At 41.6% G+C, this 26,623-nt stretch overlaps 1 protein-coding gene across 10 annotated transcripts in view; it reads left to right on the forward strand.

Moving 5' to 3' along the window:
• Positions 1 to 26,623, forward strand: part of MTA3 (metastasis associated 1 family member 3) — a 267,138-nt gene that overhangs the window by 234,093 nt on the left and 6,422 nt on the right. For 6 of the 10 annotated variants that reach the window (XM_017947467.3, XM_017947463.2, XM_017947464.2 and 3 more), the window contains 2 exons: positions 3,074 to 3,220; positions 19,505 to 19,552. In XM_017947467.3, the coding sequence (XP_017802956.1) occupies positions 3,074 to 3,220; positions 19,505 to 19,552 (195 nt within the window). The remainder of the gene's footprint in view (positions 1 to 3,073; positions 3,221 to 19,504; positions 19,553 to 26,623) is intronic. The other 4 variants (XR_001894059.2, XM_017947465.3, XM_003908565.5 and 1 more) reach the window with 1 other exon arrangement.

Here is a 26,623-nt window from a genome sequence, read left to right on the forward strand (position 1 = left end):
CCTCAGCCTCCCAATGTGCTGGGATTACAGGCATGAGCCACCGCGCCCAGCCATTTCTTGCTTTATTTTTCAGGGGTTAAAGAGTTGTTTTGATATCCCCTGAAAATGTCACATGGTTATTGTAGGCATGACCTAGGTAATGGTGGTAATGTCCTTGAAGAGTGCTGTCTGTATTCCCTGGCAGAACTGACTCCTAGATGCCCCTTCTCACTTTGCATGGGAAAGTTTCTGATCACAAAAAAACAGAATAGGCCAGGCGTGGTGGCTCATGCCTGTAATCTCAGCACTTTGAGAGGCAGGCAGATTGCTTGATTCTAAGAGTTTGAGCCTGGGCAACATAGCAAAACCCTGTCTCTACCAAAAATACAAATATTAGGCAGGTGTGGTAATGCATGCCTGTGGTCCCAACTACTCAGGAGGCTGAGGTGGGAGGATCAATCACTTGAGCCCAGGAGGCAGAGGTTGCAGTGAGTTGAGATTGTGCCACCACACTCCAACCCAAGCGACCAGTTGAGACCTTGTCTCAAAAAAAAGAAAACAAAAGAAGAAAGAATATAACATTATTAGTCTTTCCATGAATAATTGTGTGCTCCTACTGTGGGCAAATTGGTCTCTATATCTGCCAGATAGGCCCACACTGTGCTGTTCTTACTAGCTGAACCACATCCCTACACAGTCTATTTATGAGTATTTATATGTTGAAAACACTGTACTAAGTGATTTGGGGAACACCAAGATGGTTAAGACCTTGCCCTCAAAATTCTTAGTGTAGTGGGGAAAGCAAGCAGGTAAGAATAATAAAACAAAGGATTAGATCCTATAAAAGAATTACAGGTAATATGTGTTGGGCACTTGGAGGAAGGACTGTTTTTTTCTTTTTCTTTTTTCTTTTTTTTTAAATTTGAGATAGAGTCTCACTCTGTCACCCAGGCTGGAGTACAATGTCTCCATCTCGGCTCACTGCAATGTCCACCTCTCAGGCTCAGGCTCAGGTGATCTTCCCACTTCAGCCTCCTGAATGACTGGGACTACAGGTGTGCACCACCACACTTGGCTAATTTTTTTTTTTTTTTTTTTTTTGAGACGGAGTCTCCCTCTGTTGCCCAGGCTGGAGTGCTGTGGCCGGATCTCAGCTCACTGCAAGCTCCGCCTCCCGGGTTTACGCCATTCTCCTGCCTCAGCCTCCCGAGTAGCAAAAAAAAAAAAAAAAAAAAAAAAAACCCGGCTAATTTTTTGTATTTTTTAGTAGAGACGGGGTTTCACCGTGTTAGCCAGGATGGTCTCGATCTCCTGACCTCGTGATCCACCCGTCTCGGCCTCCCAAAGTGCTGGGATTACAGGCTTGAGCCACCGCGCCCGGCCCACTTGGCTAATTTTTAAAAATTTTTGTAGAGATGGGGTTTCACCATGTTGCTCAGGCTGGTCTCAAACCTCTGGACTCATGCAGTCTGCCTACCTTGGCCTCCCAAAGTACTGGGATTACGGGTGTGAGCCACTGCACCTGGCCAGCGAGGGAATTTTTTCTAATGAGCGTTAGGGCAGCCTACCTGAAGAAAGTAATAGTTAATTTCAGACTTAAAAGATATTTAGAATTCAAATAAATAGGAAAAATAGGAAAAGGCCAGGCGCGGTGGCTCAAGCCTGTAATCCCAGCACTTTGGGAGGTCGTGACGGGCGGATCACAAGGTCAGGAGATCGAGACAGTCCTGGCTAACACGGTGAAACCCCGTCTCCACTAAAAAATACGAAAAACTAGCCGGGCGAGGGAGCGGGCGCCTGTAGTCCCAGCTACTCGGGAGGCTGAGGCAGGAGAATGGCCTAAACCCGGGAGGCGGAGCTTGCAGTGAGCTGAGATCCGGCCACTGCACTCCAGCCTGGGCGACAGAGCGAGACTCCGTCTCAAAAAAAAAAAAGAAAGAAAAAGAAAAATAGGAAAAGCATACTCTCCTCCCTCAGAAGGCCAAGAGAACCAGATGAACAAAGGCTTCATTCACTGAGTCCAAGGACTTGAAAGCAGCTTGTCTGGTGTGGATGGAGCATAGGCTGTGGAGGTTAAATGAAACGCAAGGCTGACAAACTTGTCCTGTCATGTTGGAGAAAAAAAATTCACTTTTTTGGGTGGCAGTATTTAAGCCATTTCTAAATTTTGGCAAATATGGGGACTTTGACCAGAGATGTAGTAATTCTAACAATTCCAATGGCTTTTCCTAAATTCCAGTAAATAAGGGCGATATCTCAGCCCTTACCTTCAGTGAAAGGGTGAGAAGGCAGGATGGCTTGTGTGTAGTTGGCCAGCTGCATGATGACTCTGAGAATCGGTGAGCTGGTTAAGCTTTAGAAAAAGGTTGCCCAGCTTTAGTAGTAAACTGAGGTTCTTAAATCCAGTGCCTACAGTGTTACGGTTTCTGTCCATCTACAATAAGAGCAAGTAGTTCTGGGCTGTATGGCTAACAACAATATACTTTTGTTAAACATGCATATATCAGTTTTGTGATATATCCTTAGATAAAGCATTTCATCTACCTCTTGACTATTGGACTTTGATTTCAGGTTTCATCTATATCAAAATGTTCTAGGCTGCAAGTAATTGATCCTGGTCCCATACTCTGTCTGGTTACAGAGCCAGAGGAGGAATCTTGTTTTTCAGAAAGCTCACATACCTGACATGGTGCCTGGTTTGACAGAGCACAGAGGTGTTTTACCCTCTTCGCCCCAAGGCTACCTCTCCAGATAGCCTTTTGATGTCTAATATCTTGAGAAGTCAGATGCCTTATTCCCTTAGTAAATCACATGTTGTATGTGACCTTCTGAAGTGGCTTTTTGTTTTGTTTTTGCTTGTATTCACAACCCGAGGCTCAGAGCCCCAGCCAGCAGGGGAAAACCCAGCTTACTTGATAAGCAAAGCCATGGCAACACCACTTGAAGCTGACTCATTATGCAAGTCCTTGGCTGGCTCAGGAGGAACTGACTCTCAGCTCATTAAGTAATAAGATGTGTGCCTATTAGCCAATGTAAGTGCACATAGATTTTTAATATCATGTTCTGAATTGAAAAACCTTTTTCCCCCCATCAGAGATCCATCCTGCAAAGAAACCTAATGTAATTCGATCTACACCAAGCCTGCAAACCCCAACTACCAAGCGGATGCTAACAACTCCAAATCACACATCTCTGAGCATTCTGGGGAAAAGAAACTATAGTCATCACAATGGTCTGGATGGTATGTAAGCCCAGGAATTCTGGAGGCTGTTCTGACAGAGTGCCTCCACACTCAGACATGTGTCTGCCACATCCAAGAATATATTATAAATATGTTCTTGTGCTCCATGATTGAAGTATGTGGTTGAGGAATAAGGGGGAATATGGCCATATGCCACATTTTGCCAAGGGATAGTTCTCCATCCCATCAGGAGGTACCTATTTGCTCCCATCTCCTGTTAGGAGGCGTTTTTGGAGATGAAATCTGTATTTAGCAGATTGCTTCTGCTGGGTAATAATGTTCTTGTTGTGATGCGTACTCACTGCTCATTTAAGTTTTCTTGAGCAGAAGGGATTATTTTGCCTTATGTCTGAGACATCAGTGTTCTCTGGGGGTTCTTCAGTGTTCCATGGGTCATTCTGAATTTGGCATTTGTCACTTCTTTTACCTTATAAATGTTTTTAATTGCTCAAGAGTGCTACATGTCATGAAAGGAATTGCCTGGGTGATGTCCTAAATACAGAAATAATAATTTGCTTGAAATGGAAAAATAGAAATATCACCTCTTATCCAAAGTACTTCTCTTGGGCTTGGCCATATAATGACTCTCCAGGTGGAATTGAATTATCTTCCCATTTGGACTATAAACACAACCATAATAAATCATCCAGGCAGTATATATTGTTCATTTCAGTAGTTCTGGACTTTGAAACTGTCTTTATTGTTTAAATGTTGGCATTTATTTATGAATAAAACTCTCTCCAGGCTTTTCATGCCTCTGGAACTCTAAATTCCTTACGTGACAGTAAATTATTTATAATGAGGCCCCAGAGCAAGGATGTGGAATAAACCTTCTAATAATAATTTCCTATGGTTGTTTTTCTCCGTTATGACTTTTGATGTTCACAATAATGTCAAAAATGTGTAAAACAGTGAGGGCGAGGAATTGAGTATGCATTTATAGGTTATCAATGTGTTAAGATATGGTTTTCAATAATTTAACTACCCAGAAGTCTTAAGAAACACTTCCTTGCTAATGAGAACATTGGCCATCCTTGACACAATATGCCTGATGTCTAGACAGCGGAAAGAGTGTGTCAAAATGTGAAGATTGGATGTACTTCTTTTCAGCCTTTTCTTGCCCACAACCTTTAGATTCAGGCTTGAATGTAATCTAGAATCTCTCTTTTCCATTATACCACCTCCCTGGCCTTTCTAGGCATATAATCTTGCTGTAGAAAGTATAAAGTAAGTCCTGAAACACACACACACACACACACACACACACACACACGTATATATTCTTTTTGGTAAAAAGACTGTCATTGTGGGCCAGGTCTGATGGCTTATGTCTGTAATCCCAACACGCTGGGAGGCTGAGGCAGGAGGATCGTTTTTGTAGAGACAGGGTCTCTCTATGTTGCCCAGGCTGGTCTCTACAAAAAGTTTAAAAATTATCTAGTGGCGCATGTCTGTAGTCCCAGCTACTAGGAGGATCGCTTGAGCCCAGGAGGTCGAGGCTACAGTGAGCTCTGATCGTGCCACTGCACTCTAGCCAGGATGACAGAGACCCCATCACACACACACACACACACACACACACACACACACACACGACTGTCACTGTGACCGACGTTAGCATAGCAGCTTTCTGGTATCTTCTTTCACTTACACTCTGTGGTCATTCTGGATCCCAGTCATGGCCTGCAATACCTCTTCTGTTGCCGTTTCCTCAGTATCACAGGTACCTGTTTTTCCGGAATTTATTTAAAATGTCACTTTGTAGTGTTCCCTCTCTAGGGCTGCTTTGTTTCATTTCCCTCTGAATGAGTGCTGCCACAGAGTCATTACTTCTCTGCTCTGAACAGAAGGAATAGCAGGGCACACAGTGAATCCTTGGTTTTTTGTAGACAGAGACCTTCAGCCTTTTTGGGGGAAAGACCCATCTTATCTTCTGAAGAGACTTAGCTGCTGAAACACTTCCTTTTTTAAGACCCATTTGTATTTGCTCTCCTGTCATGGGATGGAGAGGAAGGCTGATGACATGTGCCTGGCACTGTGTTAACTCCCTTACTGAGTTCTTTAATTCACATGACAGGAAGTTCTGGGAGGTTAGGGAATTTGTTTTATACATCATTGTATCTCTGTGCTTAGCATAGTACCTGGTACTTAGTAGATTCTCAATATTTATTAATTGTATCAATGGAAATGATTGAGAAAAATGAGACCTAGAGAAGTGAATTAAATTTTCCAAAGTTACCAGGCACTACAGAGACGAATTGAGATTCCCACTCAGATGTGACTGATTGCAGCATCTTCCCGTTTAACCACTGTTATGAATGAAATCGTGGCTCTCAAATGTGCTGTATTAGGTTCTATCAGCAAAGTAGAAACTACATAAGTTATTTCAACAGCTAATTTCATAAAAGAAATCAATATGATGGATATTGGAGGGCAGAATAAATCAACAGAGAACATGGGGCGGAGGCACAGGAAACAGCCACCATTCTCAGGGTTGGGAGAGCACAAGGAAGAAGCTGGGCTTATCACAACCCAGAAGCACAAGGAGGGCCTCAGAGCCAGAACCCAACCTGGAGGAGAGGGCACTGCCCTGCCAGTGCAGGTACCTCTCAGGAGGTGGGATGAGGTGGTTCTGGGACAAGCTGCTGCACCTACCTGGAGGGACACTGACAGGAACAGGACTGAGCAGGTCCTACCTCCCTGCTCCAGCATTGCAGGATCCCTCTAGCGCCCTGCTGGTATGACACAGAGCCAGACAGCAAAGGGGAAGTGTGCTTGTAGAGTCCCCCCAGCCCCAGCATCATGGAGCTGAGAAACCAGAGTGTAACAGAGGCACACGTGTTAGAAAGTGCCCACGTTCTTGCTTACAAATGGACCTTTTCATTGGGATAATGGGCCTGTTTCCTATTTCCACAGGGTATAGGATCCTGATTAATCAGAGTTTCCAAGATGAACTCAAAGTACTGGAAATAATGTTCTACTAATAGTTTTCATGAGATAGTTATTACCATCATATACTGAAATAGAGAGATACAAACTCATGGGAAAGCCTTGTTCTGTGTGATCCAATAATAAAATCAATTAGCATTGCTACTTAATTATCAGCGTGTCAGACAGATGAGCATACCAAACAGAATGTTATGGGCAGAAGAAATTGAATTGGAAACAAAACCTGGGGCTGCTGAGATGTTTAGGCCTCTTAGTTTTAGGGCTGCCTGCCCACTTCAATGGCTTGTCTCCTCCACTCACCCTCTACCTTTGCATTGCAGGTTCTTGATGATGGGAAAGGAGTCTGTGAATTTGGGCTAGCAGAAAGGATTTTGCTTGGCATTAGAAAAAAAAGATGGACAGCTTCTTATTTCCTCTCCGAAAATCACTGTCTTTCCTGGCCCTGATAGAGACCTTTTAAAGAAAGGCCTTGGTATGGACTGGGTGCAGATAGTCAGAACTCTGTATGCTCTATTAAGGAAACTCTAGGGCCACACACAGGCCCTGTGACCAATCTAATAGAACCTAAACTCCAAAGGTGAAGATGAAATATATATACATAGGGGGAGTGGTGGCTTGCACTGGTAATCCCAGCTACTCTGGAGGCCAAAGCGGGAGGCTCACTTGAGCCCAGAATTTGAGACCAGCCTAGGCAACATAGTGAGACCCCAACTCTAAAAAAATTTTTGTTTTAAATTAGCTGGGTGTAGTGGCATGCATCTACAGTTCTAGCTACTTGCGGGCAGGGCTGAGGCAGAAGGATTGCTTGAGCCCAGGAGGTCGAGGCTGCAGTGAGCTATGATTGTATCACTGCACTCCAGCCTGGGTAACAGAGTGAGATCCTGTCTCTTAAAAAAAAAAAAAAAAAAAGGAAAGAAAGAAAGAAATCTGCATACACAAGAAGCCTCAGTGCTCAGTGCAGGGAGTCAGTAATGATAGAAAGAATAAAGGTTCAAAATTAGAGATCTGCACAGTGCCTTGCCAGTCTCTCTATACTTCAACCTTTCTCCGTAGGATGTCGGTCCAGCAGTGTGCCGTATGCTGTCATTGTGGTTTCCAGTCCCATCTCCTCCATTTCCTCCACTGTGGACATTTTTACTGCTAGCAAACCAGGTATCACCTACTGTGTTTGCCCTACTTGGTTAACTCCAAGTGGCTGTGAGTAGGTGAGGGCCTAGGCCAGCAGGGATAGAAGAGCCATTATTGGAAAACCTTTCCATGTCAGAAAACCCCAAAGAGAGGGCAGCAGGGGAGACAGAATTTGTCTGTGCCATGGGGGGAAAAAGGGGAATCTGAGTGTTTGGAATCAGATAGGATGAATTCCTTACTCCTCTGATTGCTTCTTGTGTGACCTTGGGTGAATCACATGGTTTTTTTTGTATGAGTTTTCTCCTCTATAGATCTGTAGAATACAGATGACATTTGCCTTACAGAATTGATCTTATGATTGAAAATTTTCATGTACTTTATTTTTTTATTTTTAATTTTTTGTGGATACATAGCAGATGTGTGTATTTATGGGATACATGAAATATTTTGATACAGGCATGTAATGCTTAATAATCACATGAGGGTAAATGGGTTATCCATCACCTAAAGCATTTATTCTTTCTTTGTGTCTCAGACAGTGCAATTTTACTCTTTTAGTTATTTTTAAATGTACAATAAATTATTGTTGCTGTAGTCACCCTGTTAGCTATCAAATACATCTTATTCATTCTAACTATATTTTCGTACCCATTATCATACCCCCCACCACTATCCTTCCTAGCTTCTGATAACCACCATTCTACTGTCTATCTCCATGAGTTCAATTATTTTAATTTTTAGTACAAGTAAGTGAGAATGCACAGTTTGTCTTTCTGTGCATGTCTTATTTCACTTAACGTAATGTCCTCCAGCTTCATCCGTGTTGTTGCAAATGACAGGATTTCATTCTTTTTTGTCTGAATAGTACTCCATTGTGTATATGTACCACAGTTTCTTTATCAATTTGTCTGTTGATGGACACTTAGGTTGCTTCCAAATCTTGGCTACTGTGAATAGTACTTCTGTAAACACGGGAGTGCAGATATCTCTTCCATATGCTGATTTCTTTTCTTTTGGTATATAACAGCAGGATTGCTGGATCATATGGTAGTTCTATTTTTAGTTTTTTGAGGATCCTCCAAACTGTTCTCATAGTAGTTGTACTAATTTACATTCCCACCAACAATGTATGAGGGTTCCTACCAACAGTGTGTAAGGGTTCACTTTTCTCCACATCTTTGCCAGCATTCGTTATTGCGTGTCTTTTGGATAAGAGCTATTTTAACTGGGGCTAAATGATATCTCATTGTAGTTTTGATTTGCATTTCTCTGATGATCGGTGATGTTGAACACCTTTGCAAATGTCTGTTTGCCATTTGTATGTCTTCTTTTGAAAAATATCTTTTCACATCTTTTGCCCATTTTTAATCAGATTATTTGATTGTTTTCCTATTGAGTTGTTTGAGCTCCTTGTATATTCTAGTTATTAATCCCTTGTCAGATGGATAGCAGATATTTTCTCCCATTCCGTGCATTGTGTCTTCACTTTGTTGACTGTTTCCTTTGTTGTGCAAAAGCTTTTTAACTTGATATGATCTCATTTGTCTATTTTTGCTTTGGTTGCCTGTGCCTGTGGATATTACTCAATACATATTTGCCCAGAACAATGTCCTAGAAAGTTTCCCCAGTGTTTTCTTTTATTAGTTTCACAGTTTGAGGTCTTAGATTGAAGTACATAATTTATTTTGATTTGATTTTTGTATATGGCAAGAAAGAGGAGTCTAGTTTTATTCTTCTGCATATGGCTATCCAATTTTCCCAGTGCCATTTATTGAAGAGACTATGTTTTCTCCAATGTATGTTCTTGGCAACATTGTTTTAAATGAGTTTAAAATGAGTTTCTACTGTAGATGTATAGATTTGTTTCTGGGTTCTCTATTCTGTTCCATTGGTCTGTGTGTCTGTTTTTATGCCAGTACCATGCTGTTTTGGTTACCATAGCTCTGTAGTATAATTTGAAGTCAGATAAAGTGATTTTTCCAGTTTTGTTCTTTTTGTTCAGGATGGCTTTGGCTATACTGGGTCTTTTGTGATTCCATATACATTTTAGGACTATTGTTTCTATTTTTGCAAAGAACATCATTGGTATTTTGATAGGCATTGCATTGAATCCGTAGATTGCTTTGAGTTAGTATGGACATTTTAACAATATCAATTCTTCCAATCCATGAATATGGGATATCTTTGCATTTTTTGGTGCCCTCTTCAATTTCTTGCATCAGTGTTTTATAGTTTTCATTGTAGAGATCTTTCACTTCTTTTTCAGATAGTTTACTGTTTTCATATAGAAATACTACTGATTTTTGTATGTTGGTTTTGTATCCTGCAACTTTACTCAATTTGTCTGTTCTAGTAGCTTTCTTGTGGAGTCTTTAGGTTTTTCCAAATATAAGATCATATCATCTGCAAACAAGGATAATTTGACTCCTTATTTTCCAATTTGGATGACTTTATTTTTTTTCTTGTTTTATTGCTGTAGCTAGGACTTCCAGTACTATGTTAAATAACAGTGGTGGAAGGGGGCATCCTTGTCTTGTTTTAAATCTTAGAGGAAAGGTTTCAGTTTTTCCCTGTTCAGTATGACACTAGCTATGGATCTGTTATATATGGCTTTTATTGTGTTGAAGTATGTTCCTTGTATTCCTGGTTTTTTGAGGATTTTTATCATGAAGGGATGTTGAATTTTATCAAATGCTTTCCAGCCTCAATTAAAATAATCATATGGTTTTTGTCTTTCAGTTGATGTGATATGTTACACTGATTGATTTGTGATTGATTTGCATGCTTGCATTCCTGGGATAAATCCCACTTCGTCATGATGGATAAACTTGTTAAATGTATTGTTGAATTCAATTTGCTAGTATTTTGTTGAGACTTTTTGCATCAGTGTTCATCAGGACATTGACTTGTAGCTTTTTTTGATATGTCTTTTTCTGGTTTTGCTATCAGGGTAGTACTGGCCTTGCAGAATGAATTTGGAAATATTACTTTCTCCTTTATTTTGTGGAGTAGTTTCAGTGGGATAGGTTTTAGTTCTTCTTTAAATGTTTTATAAACAGTGAAGCCATAGGGTCCTGGCCTTTTTTTCTTTGCTGGGAGACTTTTTATTATGGCCTTGATCTCATTACTTGTTATTGGTCTGTTCAGGTTTTGGATTTCTTGATGATTCAGTCTTGGTAGGTTGTATGTGTCTAGAAATGTATCCATTTCTCCGATTTGTTGGCATTTAATTGCTTATGATAGTCTCTAATGATCCTCTGAATTTCTGTGGTATCAGCTGTAATGTCTCCTTTTTCATCTCTGATTTTATTTGTGTCTTCTCTCTTTTTCTCTTAGTCTGGCTAAAGGTTTATTGATTTTGTTTATAATTTCAAAAAATCACCTTTTTGTTCAATTGACCTTTTGTATTGTTTCGTTCATTTTGATTTAACTTATTTCTGCTCTGATCTTTATTATTTCCTTTCTTCTACTAATTTTGGGTTTAGTTTGCTCTTGCTTTCCTAGTTCTTTAAGATGCACTGGTTAGGTTATATGAAGTGTTTCTACTTTTTTGATGTAGGCTTATATTAGTCTGTTTTCATACTGCTGATAAAGACATATCCGAGACTGGGAAGAAAAAGAGGTTTAATTGGACTTACAGTTCCATATGGCTGGGGACGTCTCAGAATCATGGCAGGAGGCCAAAGGCACTTCTTACATGGTGGCAGCAAGAGAAAATGAGGAAGAAGCAAAAGCAGAAACCCCTAATAAACCCATCAGATCTTATGAGACTTATTCACTATCATGAGAATAGCACAGGAAAGACTGGCCCCCATGATTCAATTACCTCTCTCTGGGTCACTCCCACAACACGTGGGAATTCTGGGAGATACAATTCAAGTTGAGATTTGGGTGGGGACACAGCCAAACCATATCAAGGCTCTTTTTGCTATAAACTTTCCTCTTAGTTTACCTTTGCTATATCCCGTAGGTTTTGGTATGTTGTATTTCCATTATCATTTGTTTTGAGAAATTTTAAAATTCCCTTCTTAATGTTTTCATTGACCCACTGGTCATTCAGGAGCATATTGTGTTTTTGCTTGTTTGTTTTTGTTATTGTTGTTGTTTTGTAGAGACAGGGTCTCACTATGTTGCCCAGGCTGCTCTTGAACTCCTGGGCTGAAGCAATCCTCCTGACTCAGGTTTTCCAAAGTACTGGGACTACAGGTATGAGTCACTGCACCTGGCCCAGGAGCATATTGTTTAATTTCCATGTGTTTGTATAGTTTCCAAAATTCCTGTCGTTATTGGGTTCTACTTTTATTTTATTGTGACCAGAGAAGATACTTGATATAATTTTATTTTATATAAATTTTTAAAGATTGTTTTTGTGGCCTAACATATGGTCTGTCCTATGATCCATGTGCTGAGGATAAGAATATGTATCCTTTAGCCTTTGGATGAAATGTTCTGTAAATATTTATTAGGTTTGTTTGGTCTACAGTGCAGATTAAGTCCTAGGTTTCTTTACTGACTTTCTGTCGGGATGATGTGTTCATTGCTGAAAGTGAGGTGTTGAAGTCTCCAGCTATTATTGTTTTGTGGTCTCTCTCTCTCTATCTCTCTGTAGTGCAAATAATATTTGCTGTATATATCTGGGTGCTCCAGTGCTTGGTGCCTATATATTTATAATTGTTATTCCTTCTTACTGAATTGACCCCTTTGTCATTATAAAAATGACCTTCTTTATCTCTTTTTATAATTTTTGTCTTTAAATCTATTTTGTCTGATGTAGGTATGGCTACTCCTGCTTTTTTGGTGTCCATTTGCATGGAATATATATATATTTCCATCCCTTTACTTTGATTCTTTGTGTGTCTTTATAGGTAAAGTGTGTTTCTTATAGGCAACAGATCATGGGACCTTGTTTTTATTTTTATTTTTATTTTTTTGTTATTGTTGTTTTTAATCCATTCAACCACTCTGTGTCTTTTGGTTGGAGAGTTTAATCCATTTACATTCAGTGTTATTGTTGATAAGCAATGACTTAATCCTGCCATTTTGTTATTTGTTTTCTGGTTATTTTGTGGTCTTCTCTTCCTTCTTCCTTCCTGTCTTCCTTTTAGTGAAGGTGATTTTCTCTGGTGTTATATTTTAATTTCCTGCTTTTTATTTTTTGTGTATCTGTTGTATGCTTTTTTTCCTCTGGTGTTATATTTTAATTTTCTGCTTTTTATTTTTTGTGTATCTGTTGTATGTTTTTTGATTTCTGGTTACCATAAGGCTTGCAAAAAATATCTTATAACCTGTTATTTTAAACTGATGCCAACTTGACACTGATTGTGTAAACAAACAAACAATTAGGCAAAGAGAAAACTAATGGAAACTCTCTGCACTTTAACTTCATCCCCTGCTTTTTAACTTTTTGTTGTTTCTATTTATATCTTATTATACTGCCTGTCTCTTGAAAAGTTGTTGTAGTTATTGTTTTTGATAGCTTCATATTTTAGTCATTCTAGTCAAGATATGACTAGTTTACAGACAATTACACTGTTACAATATTGTATGTTTTTCTGTGTGCTTACTATTACCAGTAAGCTTTGTACCTTCAGATCATTTCTTATTGCTCATTAATGTCTTTTTTTTTTTTTTTGAGACAGAGTCTCGCTCTGTTGCCCAGGCTGGAGTGCAGTGGCCGGATCTCAGCTCACTGCAAGCTCCGCCTCCCAGGTTTGCGCCATTCTCCTGCCTCAGCCTCCCGAGTAGCTGGGACTACAGGCGCCCGCCACCTCGCCCGGCTAGTTTTTGTATTTTTTTTAGTAGAGACGGGGTTTCACCGCGTTAGCCAGGATGGTCTCGATCTCCTGACCTCGTGATCCCCCATCTCGGCCTCCCAAAGTGCTGGGATTACAGGCTTGAGCCACCGCGCCCGGCCATTAATGTCTTTTTCTTTCAGATTGAAGAACTCCCTTTAGCGTTTCTTGTAGGACAGGTCTAGTGTTGATGAAATTCTTTAGCTTTTGTTTGTCTAGGAAAAATCTTTATTTCTCCTTCATGCTTGAAGGATATTTTTGCTGGATATACTCTTCTAAAATAAAAGTTTTTTTTTTCTTTTAGCACTTTAAACATATTGTGACACTTTCTTCTGGCCTGTAAGGTTTACACTAAGAAGTCTGCTGCCAGATATATTGGATCTCCTTTGTATGATATTTGTTCCTTTTCTCTTGCTACTTTTAGGATCTTTTTAAAATCCTTGACCTTTGGAGTTTGATTATTAAATGTCTTGAGGTAGTCTTCTTTGGGTTAAATGTGCTTGATGTCCTATAACCTCCTTGTACTTAAATATTAATATCTTTCTCTAGGTTTGAGAAGTTTTCTGTTATCCCTTTGCCCCTTTGAGGCTATTTTCTAGATCTTTTAAGTGTGCTTCATTGCTTTTTATTCTTTTTTCTCTTGTCTCCTCTGACTGTGTATTTCAAATAGCCTGTCTTCAAGCTCACTAATTCTTTCTTCTGCTTGATCAATTCATTAAGAGACTCAGATGTGTTCTTCAGTATGTCAATTGCATTTTTCGCTCCAGAACTTCTGCTTGATTCTTTTTAATTATTTCAATCTCTTTCTTAATTTTATCTGATGGGATTCTTTTAAATTATTTCAACATCTTTCTTAATTTTATTCTATTATTGAATTCTGTTGTGCCTCCTCAAAACAGCTATTTTGAATTCTCTGTCTGAAAGGACACATATCTCTGTCTCTCTGGGATTGGTCACTGGTGTCTTATTTTGTTTGTTTGGTGAGGTCACGTTTTCATGGGTGGTCTTGATGTTTGTGGATATACTTCAGTGTCTGGGCATTGAAGAGTTAGGTATTTGTTGTAGTCTTCACAGTTTGGGCTTGTTTGTCCCCATCCTTCTTGAGAAGGCTTTCCAACTATTAGAAGGGATTTGGGTGTTGCAATCTAAGTCTTTGGTCATTGCAGCCACACCTGCATTAGGGGGCACCTCCAGCCCAGTGATGCTGTGTCTCTTGCCTTGGTTGTCTTGAGTAAGATCTGGGAGAATTCCCTGGATTACTAAGTGGAGACTCTTCTTTTACTTTCACTCAAACAAATGGACACTCTGTCTCTGTGCTGAGCTGCCTGGAGCTGGAGAAAGGATGATGACACAAGCACCTCTGTGGCCACTATCACTGGGACTGCTCTGTGTCAGACCTGAAGCCAATACAGCACTGGGGCTCACTCAAGGCCTATGGTGATCACTGCCTGGCTACCACCTGTGTTCACTCAAGGCCCAAGGACTCTCCAATCAGCAGGTGGCAAATCCAGCCAGACGTCTTCCCTTCAGGGCAGTGAGTTCACTGTGGCCCCAAGTAGGTCCAGAGATGCCAACTGGGAGCCAGGGCCTGGAGTCAGGAACCTTAGGAATCTACCTGGTGTTCTACCCCAGTGGGCCAAGCTGATACCCAAGTTGTAAAACAAAGTCTTCTTATTCCTCTCTCTCTTTTCATCAAGCAGAAAGAGTCTCTCCTCATAGCCATCCAGCTGGGAATGTTCTGGGTCACATCTGAAGCCAGCATGTCTCTGAGTCTCATCCAAGCACACAGCAAGTACTGCCTGGATACCACTGCTGATTATTCAGGGCCCAAGGGCTTTTTAGTCAGCAGCTGGTGAATTCTGCCAGGACTAGGTCCTTCCCTTCAAGGCAGTGGGTTTTCTTCCTGCTTGGAGTGTGTTTTCAAATGTCATCTGGGAGATAGGGCCTAGAATGGGGGCCTCATGGCTGTGCCTGGTGCCCCATACTACTGTGGCTGAGCCAGTATCCAAGTTGCAAGAGAAAGTCCTCTTCACTCTATCCTTTTTTCTCCTAAGCAGGAGGAAGGAGTCTCTGTAAGAGCTGCGAGCTGTGCTCCCGAGGTTGGGGGAAGTGTGGTGCAAGCATTCCCTTAACAGCCCTGGCTGGTATCTTACTAGATGGTATGCTCCCCAAGTCCACTGGCTCCAAAACCAGCACAGCACCAGGATTTGCCCAGGAATTGCAGTCCCTGTGGCCTAGACTGCCTTTCAAGTTTATTTAGGAACCCAGAGCACTGTAACCCACAGTGGAAGGGCTTGCCAGAAGTCAGGTTCCGACTGCTGGGATGAGCTATTCCCCTCTGGCTAGGGCTGGCCTAAATGCTCCTTCTGTGGGTACTGGCTGAGTTCTGCCTCGTATTGCTTTCCACTGTGTCAGGGCAGCACTGAGTTCCAATGCAAAGCTTCACAATCACTGTCTTCTCCCTCCCTCTTCCCTTCCCTCTTCAGTGCCTGTTTTCTTAATATGATGTTAAAATCAGGTACTGTGATCACTTACCTGATTTTTGGCTCTTATGAAGGTGCGTTTTTGTGTAGTTCTTCAATTTGGTGTTCCTTCAGCAGGGACAATTGCTGAAGGCTTCTGTTTGATCATCTTGTTCTACCTCCCTCTTTTCATGTACTTTATATCACTTGATTTTCCAAACACTTTATGAGGTAAATGTTACAACCTACATTTTAGGAGTGGAAAAAGTAGAAGCTCAAGAAGGTTAAAGAATTTGCCCAAAGTCACATTGCTAGAAAGTAGCAGAGATGGGATCTAAACTCCAAATGTAGTGTTTTTTCCACTAGATGAATACTCACTGCCATGTCACTGCACTCCAGCCTGGATGACGAAGCAGGACTCTATCTTGAATGAATGAATGAAGGAATGAATCCATTCATTCATCCATCTGTTCATCCATCCCAGAATGGATGATAGATGTTGTGCTAGCAGACATGAAAACAACATTCATCTCCTTGTACATCTCCATCAGAGCTCTTGGGTGACCAGGTGCCTTGTTAATGAGCAGCCATATTTTGATTTTTTTTCCTAAGCAGTAAGTCTCAACAGCAAGGTTAAAATATTCAGTAAACCGCGCTGTAAACAGAGGTGCTATCATTTAGGCTTTGTTGTTCTATTTATAAAGCATAGGCAGAATAGATTAAGCATAATTCTTAAGGGCTGTATGATTTTTGGAATAGTAAATGAGCACTGGCTTCAACTTATAAAGTCATCAACTGCATTAGCCTCTAACGAGAGAGTCACCAGGTCCTTTGAAGCTTTGAAGGCATTGGCTTCTCCTCTCTAGCTATGAAAGTCCTAGATGGCATCTTCTTCCAGTATAAGGCTGTTTTGTCTACATTGAAAATCTGTTGTTTAGCGTAGCTGCCTTCATCAGTGATCTTAGCTAGATCTGGATAACTTGCTGCAGCTTCTACATCAGCACTTGGCTGCTTTACTTGCACTTTTATGTTTATGGTGATGGCTTTTTTCCTTAAACCCCATGTACCAACCTCTGCTAGCTTCAAACTTTTTTTCTCCAGCTTCCTCACCTCTCTCAGTCTTCATAGAATTGAAGCAAGTTAGGGTCCTGCTCTGGATTAGGCTTTGGGTTAAGGGAATGTTGTTCCTGGTTTGATCTTCTATTCAGGCCACTTTCTCCTTATTAGCAGTAAGATTGTTTCACTTTGGTATCATTAATGTGTTCACTGGAGTAGCACTCTTAATTTCCTTCAAGAATTTTTCCAAGTTGCATTCACCACTTGGTTAACTGTTTGGTGCAAGAGGCCTGGCTTGCAACCTCTCTTGGCTTTCAATACGCCTTCCTCATGAAGGCTCATCATTTCTGGCTTTTGATTTAAAATGAGAGATGTGCGACCCTTCTTTTCACTTGAACACTTACAAGCCATTGTAGGGTTATTTATTGGCCTAATTTCGATATTGTTGTGTCTCAGAGAATAGAGATGCTCAAGGAGAGGGAAAAAGACAGGGAAAGGACAGTCGCTGGAGCAGTCAGAGGACACACAGCATTTACTTTTTTATTTAAAAAACGTTTTTTCACGCAGGCGCGGTGGCTCAAGCCTGTAATCCCAGCACTTTGGGAGGCGGAGACAGGCGGATCACAAGGTCAGGAGATCGAGACCATCCTGGCTAACCCAATGAAACCCCGACTCCACTAAAAAAATACAAAAAACTAGCCGGCGAGGTGGCGGGCACCTGTAGTCCCAGCTACTCGGGAGGCTGAGGCTGGAGAATGGCGTAAACCCGGGAGGCGGAGCTTGCAGTGAGCTGAGATCCGGCCACTGCACTCCAGCCTGGGCAACAGAGCGAGACTCTGTCTCAAAAAAAAAAAAAAAAAGTTTTTTCAGAGCTCCCCTCAAGAAAGCACACACACATTTATTGATTAAGTTTACTATCTTACATGGGCGTGGCTTGTGGCCCAAAACAATTATAATAGTGACATCAAAGATCAGTGATTACAGATCAACATAACAGACATAATAAAGAAGAAGCTTGAAGTATTGTAAGAATTACCAAAATGTGACACAGAGACATTAAGTGAGCATGTGCTGTTGGAAAAATGGTATCAGTAGACTTGTTCAATGCAGAGTTGCCACAAAGCTTCAATTTTTAAAAAAGCACAGAATCTGTAAAGCTCAATAAAGCAAAGCTTAATAAAACTACATATTCCTGTACATAGGAGATGTTCATATTTTCTTTATATAGGAAATGGGTATGTTTGTGAATGTATAGAGAAATACAGTGGGGTATTTTTCTTTGCTCAGACCATAAAGCCATCACTTTCTTTCTTTCTCTTTTTTTTGATGTGGAGACTCGCCCTGTTTCCCAGGATGGAGTGCAGTGGTGCGATCTCAGCTCACTGCAACCTTTGCCTCCTGTTTCAAGCGATTCTCCTGCCTCAGCCTCCAGAGTAGCTGGGATTACAGGCATCCGTCACCACACCCAGCTAATTTTTGTATTTTTAGTAGAGATGGCCTTTCACCATGTTGGCCAGGTGTGTCTCAAATTCCTGACCTTAGGTGATCTGCCCGCCTGAGCCTCCCAAAGTGCTAGGATTACAGGCATGAGTCACCGTGCCTGGCTGAAGCCATCACTTTTTAATAAAACCCCTTCACCGTCATTTTCTGCCTGTGTAAAGCTCGTCTGCCGATATACCAAATATGAAAGTTGGGACGTATAGGAACTATATTTTTATGGAAGTTGGGGCATAGGGGCTATATTATTAATGTTAGAGAGAGAAAGGAAAAAAAGAAAGAAGATAAAATTCACAGAATCACCTAAAGGTGAAATATATTTAAATCGAATTATATCCCTTCCCAGCATAGTCTCTGACTCATAGGAGGTATTCATCAAGTGTTAAGATTCTATCTCTGCCTTAAAGAATAGCTTCTATTAAAGTTTTATTTGGAAAATTTCTAAGATATCAACCATTTTTATAGTCCTGAGAGCTGTATATAAATAATATTTCAGTACCTTCCTTATAACTATATTTATTTCTTACCTAAAAGTATGATTTTCAAAATGTGACTTATGGATTTGCTTGAAGGTAGATGGTTATGTTCCAATGGATATTTGTACATTAGAGGGCCCCAGTATCTATAAAGAGGAACTGCCCTTGGATTAAGTTATTTTGAGGAGCATTAAAGGCAGGAGTTTAGGTTTATAGGAAAGACCTCACTTAGCTCCCTGTGGGCTCCTCTATCAGAGACCCTATAGTAGAGGAGATAGAACATCCTGACCTTGAGACAGTAGAATCTTATTCAGAGTGAAGGCTGAATCAGAAAGAATCCTGGAGAGAAGAAAGGCGGATGGGCTGTACAGGCCTCTCATCCTCTCCTGACCCTTAAGAAGATGCCCTTGCGGCCGGGCGCGGTGGCTCAAACCTGTAATCCCAGCACTTTGGGAGGCCGAGGCGGGTGGATCACGAGGTCAGGAGATCGAGACCATCCTGGCTAACATGGTGAAACCCCGTCTCTACTAAAAATACAAAAAAAAACTAGCCGGGCGTGGTGGCGGGCGCCTGTAGTCCCAGCTACTCGGAGGCTGAGGCAGGAGAATGGTGTAAAACCCGGGAGGCGGAGCTTGCAGTGAGCTGAGATCCGGCCACTGCACTCCAGCCTGGGTGACACAGCAAGACTCCGTCTCAAAAAAAAAAAAAAAAGAAGATGCCCTTGGTTCTTCCCACAGTGACAGCTACTTGAGCTTTGTTCAGTCTGCAGATCTTCCATTCCAATGCACAGGGACAAGGCAACTGCCTGCTATCTCAGTCTTTATCAGATGGGGACCTTGAGAAAGACTTCTTCTGAAGTGATAGAGACCATTGGTTGGAGGTGTTCTTAACCTTTTTCCAAGATGACATAGATTTTGGTTCCAGGGGTACTGAAGCAGGACTCAGCATGTCAGCAACAGGCTCAGAAGAGAGGTGAGTTTTCAGTGTGACAGAGTCAAGGCATCTGAGCCAAGGAAAGTGATGAATTGTACAATAAAGCCCTTCTGAATTTGCTGTCCTCTGGCTTATTTCCCCTAGGGCACGTGAGTACACTATAGATCTGTTTATATTTCCTATTTATTTTCTGCATTGAGTATACCATTTTTGAGACTTCCATGAAGAGGGTATCTAATGTAGATGCCTCTGTAAGTACAATATTATGATCTGGAGTGTGAAGATTGTCCTTCTGCCGACTTGAGTCTGAAATCAGTGATTCAACAATTCTAACTGTTGGCATCCCAACCCTGGGAAATGGGTGGTGGTGAGAGCCATTGTACCAGTGAGTGAGCTCTGAGAATGCATCTGCTGTCTTCACAAATTCCAATAAAAATAGACTGCCAGGGACAGCTGATGGTACTCTTAGGCATGCTTAGGCCCAGGCTGCCTTCTGGCAAAAACTCATGCCATTTCAAAAGACTGCAGTTTTAAAAAAATCTTTTAAAACATTATCTCTGGAAGAACTCAAGTGTCCCTAGACTAACCTCTGCTCTCCTTGTCTCAAAGGGTAGTGTCATAACCTGGTTAAATATATTTTTAAAACCTTTAAGATTCAAAAAAATATTTCATAAAGGATTATTATGCCCCCAGGGTTACTGAATGGGAAGCAATATAGCGGAGTACCTTATGTATTGAGAGGATTTGGGGACTATTGAAGCATTGTCTGAGGGCAGCAGACGATCTCTCCACCTCTGAAGCCATGAGGAAGACAGATCCAATTGCATTAGGCATAAGTAGTCAACAACTTGGTGTTTTAGAATATTCTAGAAGGATGCCAAATTAGCCACCCCGGGGACCATTCCTGGGTTTACTCATATCACAGCTTCTCCCAGAGAGTACTTCTATCATGTCTCTGAGGGAAGCACTAGTGTGTGACTCCCTAAGAGGCTTAGACTTGAGACCCTCTCAGCAGTATGGAGGTCCTAGAAGAGTGACAGCAGTCCATGGTTCACTGCCTCCTCAATAATTGTCTCTGTTTACCTGCAGGTAAACTAACTAACCTGACCCTCTGTTCCCCTTCCCCCATTCTCAGTGACCCATAGAAGGTGACCTCTGAGAAGGAAAGTGTAGCTCTGACTTGAGAGCTAGATCTCACATGTTTTGGGAGGAGGAGTAGAGGTTTGCGAAAAGAAAGGGAAGGAGACAGCAGAGGGAAGGGATTAGGTATCTGAGAAGAGGATTTGACTTAGAAGAGGTTTGACTCATCCATCAAAAGAGCGGGCACAACTGTCTGAGAAAGCCATTGGGATATCAGTACGGTAATGTCTCTTGACACCCTAGGGAAGTAAAGAACAATCCCAGAAACCGATTGATTTAGGCATCCCCCTGAGCAATCTGTTCAGGTCCTCTTGAAGAAGTGAGGAGAAGCCTTGTGAATCTGCAGAGCCCCCAGGGCAATGGAAATGGAAGAATTTGTCACAGTCTAGTTGATTTGGAAACCTCCACTGGGTTCATTTAAAGCTTCTCAGCCCTGCTCACTGTTATTTTATTTCACTGTTTTCTCTTTTCCCTTTCAAATGACTGAGCACTCTTTAAGCTCGGAAAACATCTGAGTTATAATCTATGCATTTTCCTCTATCAGCCAGATATTTATTTTTATCAGCAACTATTTACATATAAGTGAATATGAAAAGTGATGACATATAAATGAGTATGAAAAGTGATTAATGTGAAACCAAGGTGCAGACTTGAAGTTAACTTTGTTAGATGGAGATTCTCAAAGAAGAGACCTAAGAAGACCCTTTCTGTAATGTACTGATTCCAGCTTAACTGAGTGAGCCCCTCTAGGACAGCCAGTGAGCAAGACCAAGAGTAAGTGTTTGGGAAAATAGGGCTGACCACATTTAAGTCATCTGGGACTGAACATTCAGCAGGAAAAAAGGGGTAGGATATTGTTTGGACCTCCTGGACTGGCCCTCTGATTTTCTTATTGTTTCTCTCTAGCCTATCATCTCTGTCTTTTTATTCTACTTTCTAGGAGACTTTCTCAACCTTTTTTAAAAATAGTTTTTAAAATTTATTTTTACAGAGATGGAGGTAGGGGATCTCGCTGTGTTGCCCAAGCTGGTCTCGATTTCCCAGACTTAAGCCATTCTCCTACCTTGGCCTCCCAAAGTACTGGGATTACAGACGTGAGCCACTGCACCCAGCTGAGAATTTCTTAACTTTATATGCCAACCAGATGTATCTGTTTATCCCTTTAGTTTGTCAACTTTTGCTTCAGGTATTGAAAAATTCTGTTATTGGGTATATTTATATTTAGGATTTTTATGTCCTTTTGAAATGGTCCTCTTTATCTCTGTTAATACTCCTTGTCTTGAAATCTTTGTCTGATTTTAATATGGTGACACCAGTTTTCTCTATTTTTCCGTGGCTTTTAGGTTTTTTAACAAACTTTTTTCTGGTTTTATTAAACTTGAAATAGAATGATTCTTACAGCATCTCTAAAGCCAGCAGATGTTGTTAGAGCACAGATTTTTAAAAATCCTATTAAGGGGAAAAACACACTCAGAGCAGTTGCTTATTTTCTGTCCTCTCACTGAACAACAATTGACACAGAAGACTTCTGTGACCAAATGTGTGGGGATTTTCCCCCACACACCAAGCAAGCAATCAGTTTTGCAGCAGACATAAGCTAGGTGTCCTCCAATTCAATTCTGACACTGTCTACCTGGAGAGTGTTAGAACCTATAGACTGAGGGCTCCTCCAGTTCCATAAGGCTGCCACCTGACTTCCAGTGCCGGTCACAAGCCCCAGGCTGTTTTTCCTGTGATTCTGACCGGCTGGCTACAAATCAGGAATTCTACAACCCCCTCCTTGGGTTCAATTAATGTGCTAGAGTAGATCCTAGAACAGGAGAAACATGTTTACCCATCTATTATGAAGGATATTATGACAAATACAGACGCAGAGATGCATAGGGCAAGGCATGTGAGAAGAGGTATGCACCTTCCATGCCCTCTCCAGGCACGCCACCCTCCCAGAATCTCCATACATTCAGCTCTCCAGCAGCTCTCCAAACTCTGCCCACTTGGGCCTTTTATGGAGACTTCATTGGGTAGACACGATTAACAACCATGTAGAAATGCGATTGGACAAAAATGGTATGATCTAATACAAATGGACTGAGGGGGGACACGCAGCAAGCCTTGTCTGTTCAGGTTCTTCTTTTTTTTTTTTTTTTTTTTTTGAGATGGAGTCTCACTCTCTCACCTAGGCTGGAGTGCAGTGGCATGATCTCAGGTGACTGCAACCTCTGTCTCCCGGGTTCAAGCGATTCTCCTGTCAGCCTCCCGTGTAGCTAGGACCACAGGTGCATGCCACCATGCCCAGCTAATTTTTGTATTTTTAGTAGAGACGGGATCTCACCGTGTTGGCCAGGCTGGTCTGAAACTCCTGACCTCAGGTGATCTGCCTGCGTCAGCCTCCCAAAGGGCTGGGATTACAGGCATGAGCCACTGCACCTGGCCTTCTATTCAAATTCTTCTTGACCTCTCTGCATAGCATTCCTTCCTCTGGGGGGCAGGATCCCTTCTGAAACGAGGGTCTTTTGGCCAACATAAGACAAGGTAGGTCAGAGCTCCAAGACAGAAAGGCACAGGGGTGGGGGTGTGGAAGACTAGCATATGTTTTTGGTTTCTAAGGTCTGCCTTGGGGAGAAAAAGGAACAGGTGAAAGGGGGCAGGAGAAGGTCAGGGAGAGAGATTCTGCTTTCTGAGGCCTGCTCTTGAAGCTCTGAGGGGCCCCAACAGTCTAACAAGCACAAGGGAAATTCCTGACTGATAACTCCCATAGTGCTTGTTACACTGTTGGGGCACTTAAAGCCTCAAGAGCAGGCCTCAGAAAACAGAATCTCTCTCTTTGACCAACATGTAACCAGTTATTATGTAACTCCCACAGAGCTTGTTTATATCCTACCTACAAAGCCATTTTTCATTACCATTTTAATAGCTTTATTAAGATATCATTGTCATTTGGTAAACTGTATATTATTAAAATAAACAATTTAATAAGTTTTGAAATATATACAGCAGGAAACCATCACCACAATCAAAATAATAAGCTTAATCATCACCCTCAACAGTTTTCTTGCACCCCATTATAATCCTTCCACCTGCCCTCCCCATCTCCCCCACCTCACCCCCAGGTGACCACTGATGTGTTTTTTGCCACTATAGGTTCATTTACATTTTCTAGAATTAGGTTTTGTTTTGTTTTGTTTTGTTGAGACGGAGTCTCCCTCTGTCGCCAGGCTGGAGTGAAGTGGCGTGATCTCGGCTCACTGAAAACTCTGCCTCCCAGGTTCAAGCGATTCCCCAGCCTCGGCCTCTCGAGCATCTGGGACTACAGGCATGTGCCACCACACCCAGTTAATTTTTTTTTTTTTTTTTGTATTTTAGTAGAGACAAGGTTTCACCGTATTGACCAGGATGGTCTCCACCTCCTGACCTCGTGATCTACCTGCCTTGGTCTCCCAAAGTGCTGGGATTACAGGCATGAGCCACCGTGCCTGGCCTGTTTTCTAGAATTATATATAAATGCAGTCATACAGTGTGTACTCTGTCATTTTGGATGATTTTTAGAGTTCTGTCATCAGGTTGACTGATTACTTCTTCTACAGTATCAAAGCTGCTATTAGTCCCATCCAACACATTTTTCATTTTAGATTTTGTATTTTTCAGTTTTCAGATTTCCATTTAGTTATTTTATACTTCTAAAATTCCCTACCTTGTCACCTGTTATGCCTATCTTTTTCTATAGATTCTTTAGCATATTTATAGTAAATATTTTAAGTCCATAGCTACGAATTCTAACATCTGAATTATCCATTAATCTAGGGACTGTTTTTTCTTTTGATTATGGGTTGCATTTTCTTGTTTCTCATGTCTAATCTGTTTTTTGTTTTTTTTGTTTTTTTTTTTAATTGAGACAGAGTTTCATTCTTGTCGCCCAGGCTGGAGTGCAATAGCGCAATCTCAGCTCACTGCAGCCTCTGCCTCCCAGGTTCAAGCGATTTTCCAGCCTTGCCTCCTGAGTAGCTGGGATTACAGGCATGCGCCACCATGCCTGGCTAATTTTGTGCTTTTAGTAGAGATGGGGTCTCACCATGTTGGCCAGGCTGGTCTCGAACTCTTGACCTCAGGTGATCCACCCACCTCGGCCTCCCAAAGTGCTGGGATTACAGGCATGAGCCACTGCACTTGGCTATGTCCAATCATTTTTAAATGCATACTGGGTCAGTGTGAATGATGAGTTATAAAGACTCAGGATTCTGTTATTTTCCTTTGCAGAGTGGTAAATTTTGTTGTAGAAAGGACTTACATTGGAGGTTTGGTTTAAAGCTTTATTAAGCCTCACCTATTTCAATTTTGTCCTTATTCCCATGGGATTTCAGTGGAAAGACCAAGTTGTTTACCAGGCTCCTTTAACTTCACAGAATTTGAACTCCAAATTCTGTCTTTGCAGCACTGGACAGCTCCTGAAGTCACTGCTCAGCTCTTTGAGCCTTCTAGCTGATGTTTTCCATTGGACTCCTGGGAATCTCACCCTGTACTTGCATAGTTCAGAAATAAGCAAATAATGTGAGGGGAGTTTGTATGTAGATTTGAGGGCTCCCCCTTCTGTGTCTCCTTCCTCTGTAAGATCTCTTCCCTCAGTTTCCAGCTGTATTGGCTGCTTGAAACTGACTTCTGGTTCCTCAGCCCAGTAGACTGCAGCTTTCTGCCTGAAATATATTCACCTCATACTGCATGAACGTGCTCACAGGCAAAGATACTTAAGAGTGGCTCTCACCTTGTCTCACTTTTTCTTACCTTGTCTCACTTTTTTCTAGGTTCATAGCCCCTCCAATTTTTACCTGATTTTGGTTGCTCTCTAGTACTTTCAAACAGTTGTTCTTTTTTAAAAAATGTATTGTATTGTATTTTTGAGACAGAGTCTCGCTCTGTCACCCGTGCTGGAGTGCAGTGGCATGATCTCGGCTCACTGCAACCTCCGCCTCCTGGGTTCAAACAATTCTCCTGCCTCAGCCTCCCAAGTAGCTAGAATTTTGGGTGGCCATCACCATGCCTGGCTGATTTTTGTATTTTTAGTAGAAACCGGGTTTCGTCGTGTTAGCCAGGCTGGTCTTGAACTCCTGACCTCAAGTGATCCTCCCACCTCAACCTCCCAAAGTGCTGGGATTACAGGCATGAGTCACCACACCTGGCCTCAAACAGTTGTTCTTTATATTTTGTCCAGAGTTTATCACTGTTACTGGCTGGAGAATTAGGCAAATTAGCCTACCATGATAGGAAGCAGAACTCCTCAATCCTTCTATGTGCTTCCCCCTCCTGTTTCTCTCAGTTAAGAAAAAATAACATACTATTTATGTTTCATAGATACATATCTTTCACAGATCTTTTCTTCTCTGAGGATATTAATGATAGTGGCTTTTTATTTTTATTTTATTTATTTATTTATTTATTTTGAGATGGAGTCTCACTCTGTCACCAGGCTGGAGCGCAGTGGCATAATCTTGGCTCACTGCAACCTCCGCCTCCTGGGTTCAAGTGATTCCCGGGCCTCAGCCTCCTGAGTAGCTGGGATTATAGGCACGTGCCACCACGCCTAGCTAATTTTTGTATTTTTAGTAGAGACGGGGTTTCACTATGTTGACCAGGCTGGTCTTGATCTCTTGACCTCGTGGTCTGCCTGCCTTGGCCTCCCAAAGTGCTGGGATTACAGGCGTGAGCCACCGCACCCGGCCGTGTTTTTTGTTTTTTAAGTTTTCTTCTCTATTTCTTCTCTCTGTTTCTTCCAATTTGTATTCTTCTGTTGATTATTTGTTATTTGGTCTCTAACACTTGTGTTAGAGGGTTTGTTTTTTTTTTTTCTTTTCCCCTGGTGACCTTTGTTGTCAAATAATGTTTATAAGTAGGAGACTAAAAATCAGAGTGAAACCTCTGTGCCTGTTCTTGGCAGAACCTGTAGTGCAGTTCACTGTAGGGTGATCAGGTTGGCCTGGT

Source organism: Papio anubis, chromosome 14 (assembly GCF_008728515.1).
Source record: "Papio anubis isolate 15944 chromosome 14, Panubis1.0, whole genome shotgun sequence".
Lineage (NCBI taxonomy): Eukaryota > Metazoa > Chordata > Mammalia > Primates > Cercopithecidae > Papio > Papio anubis.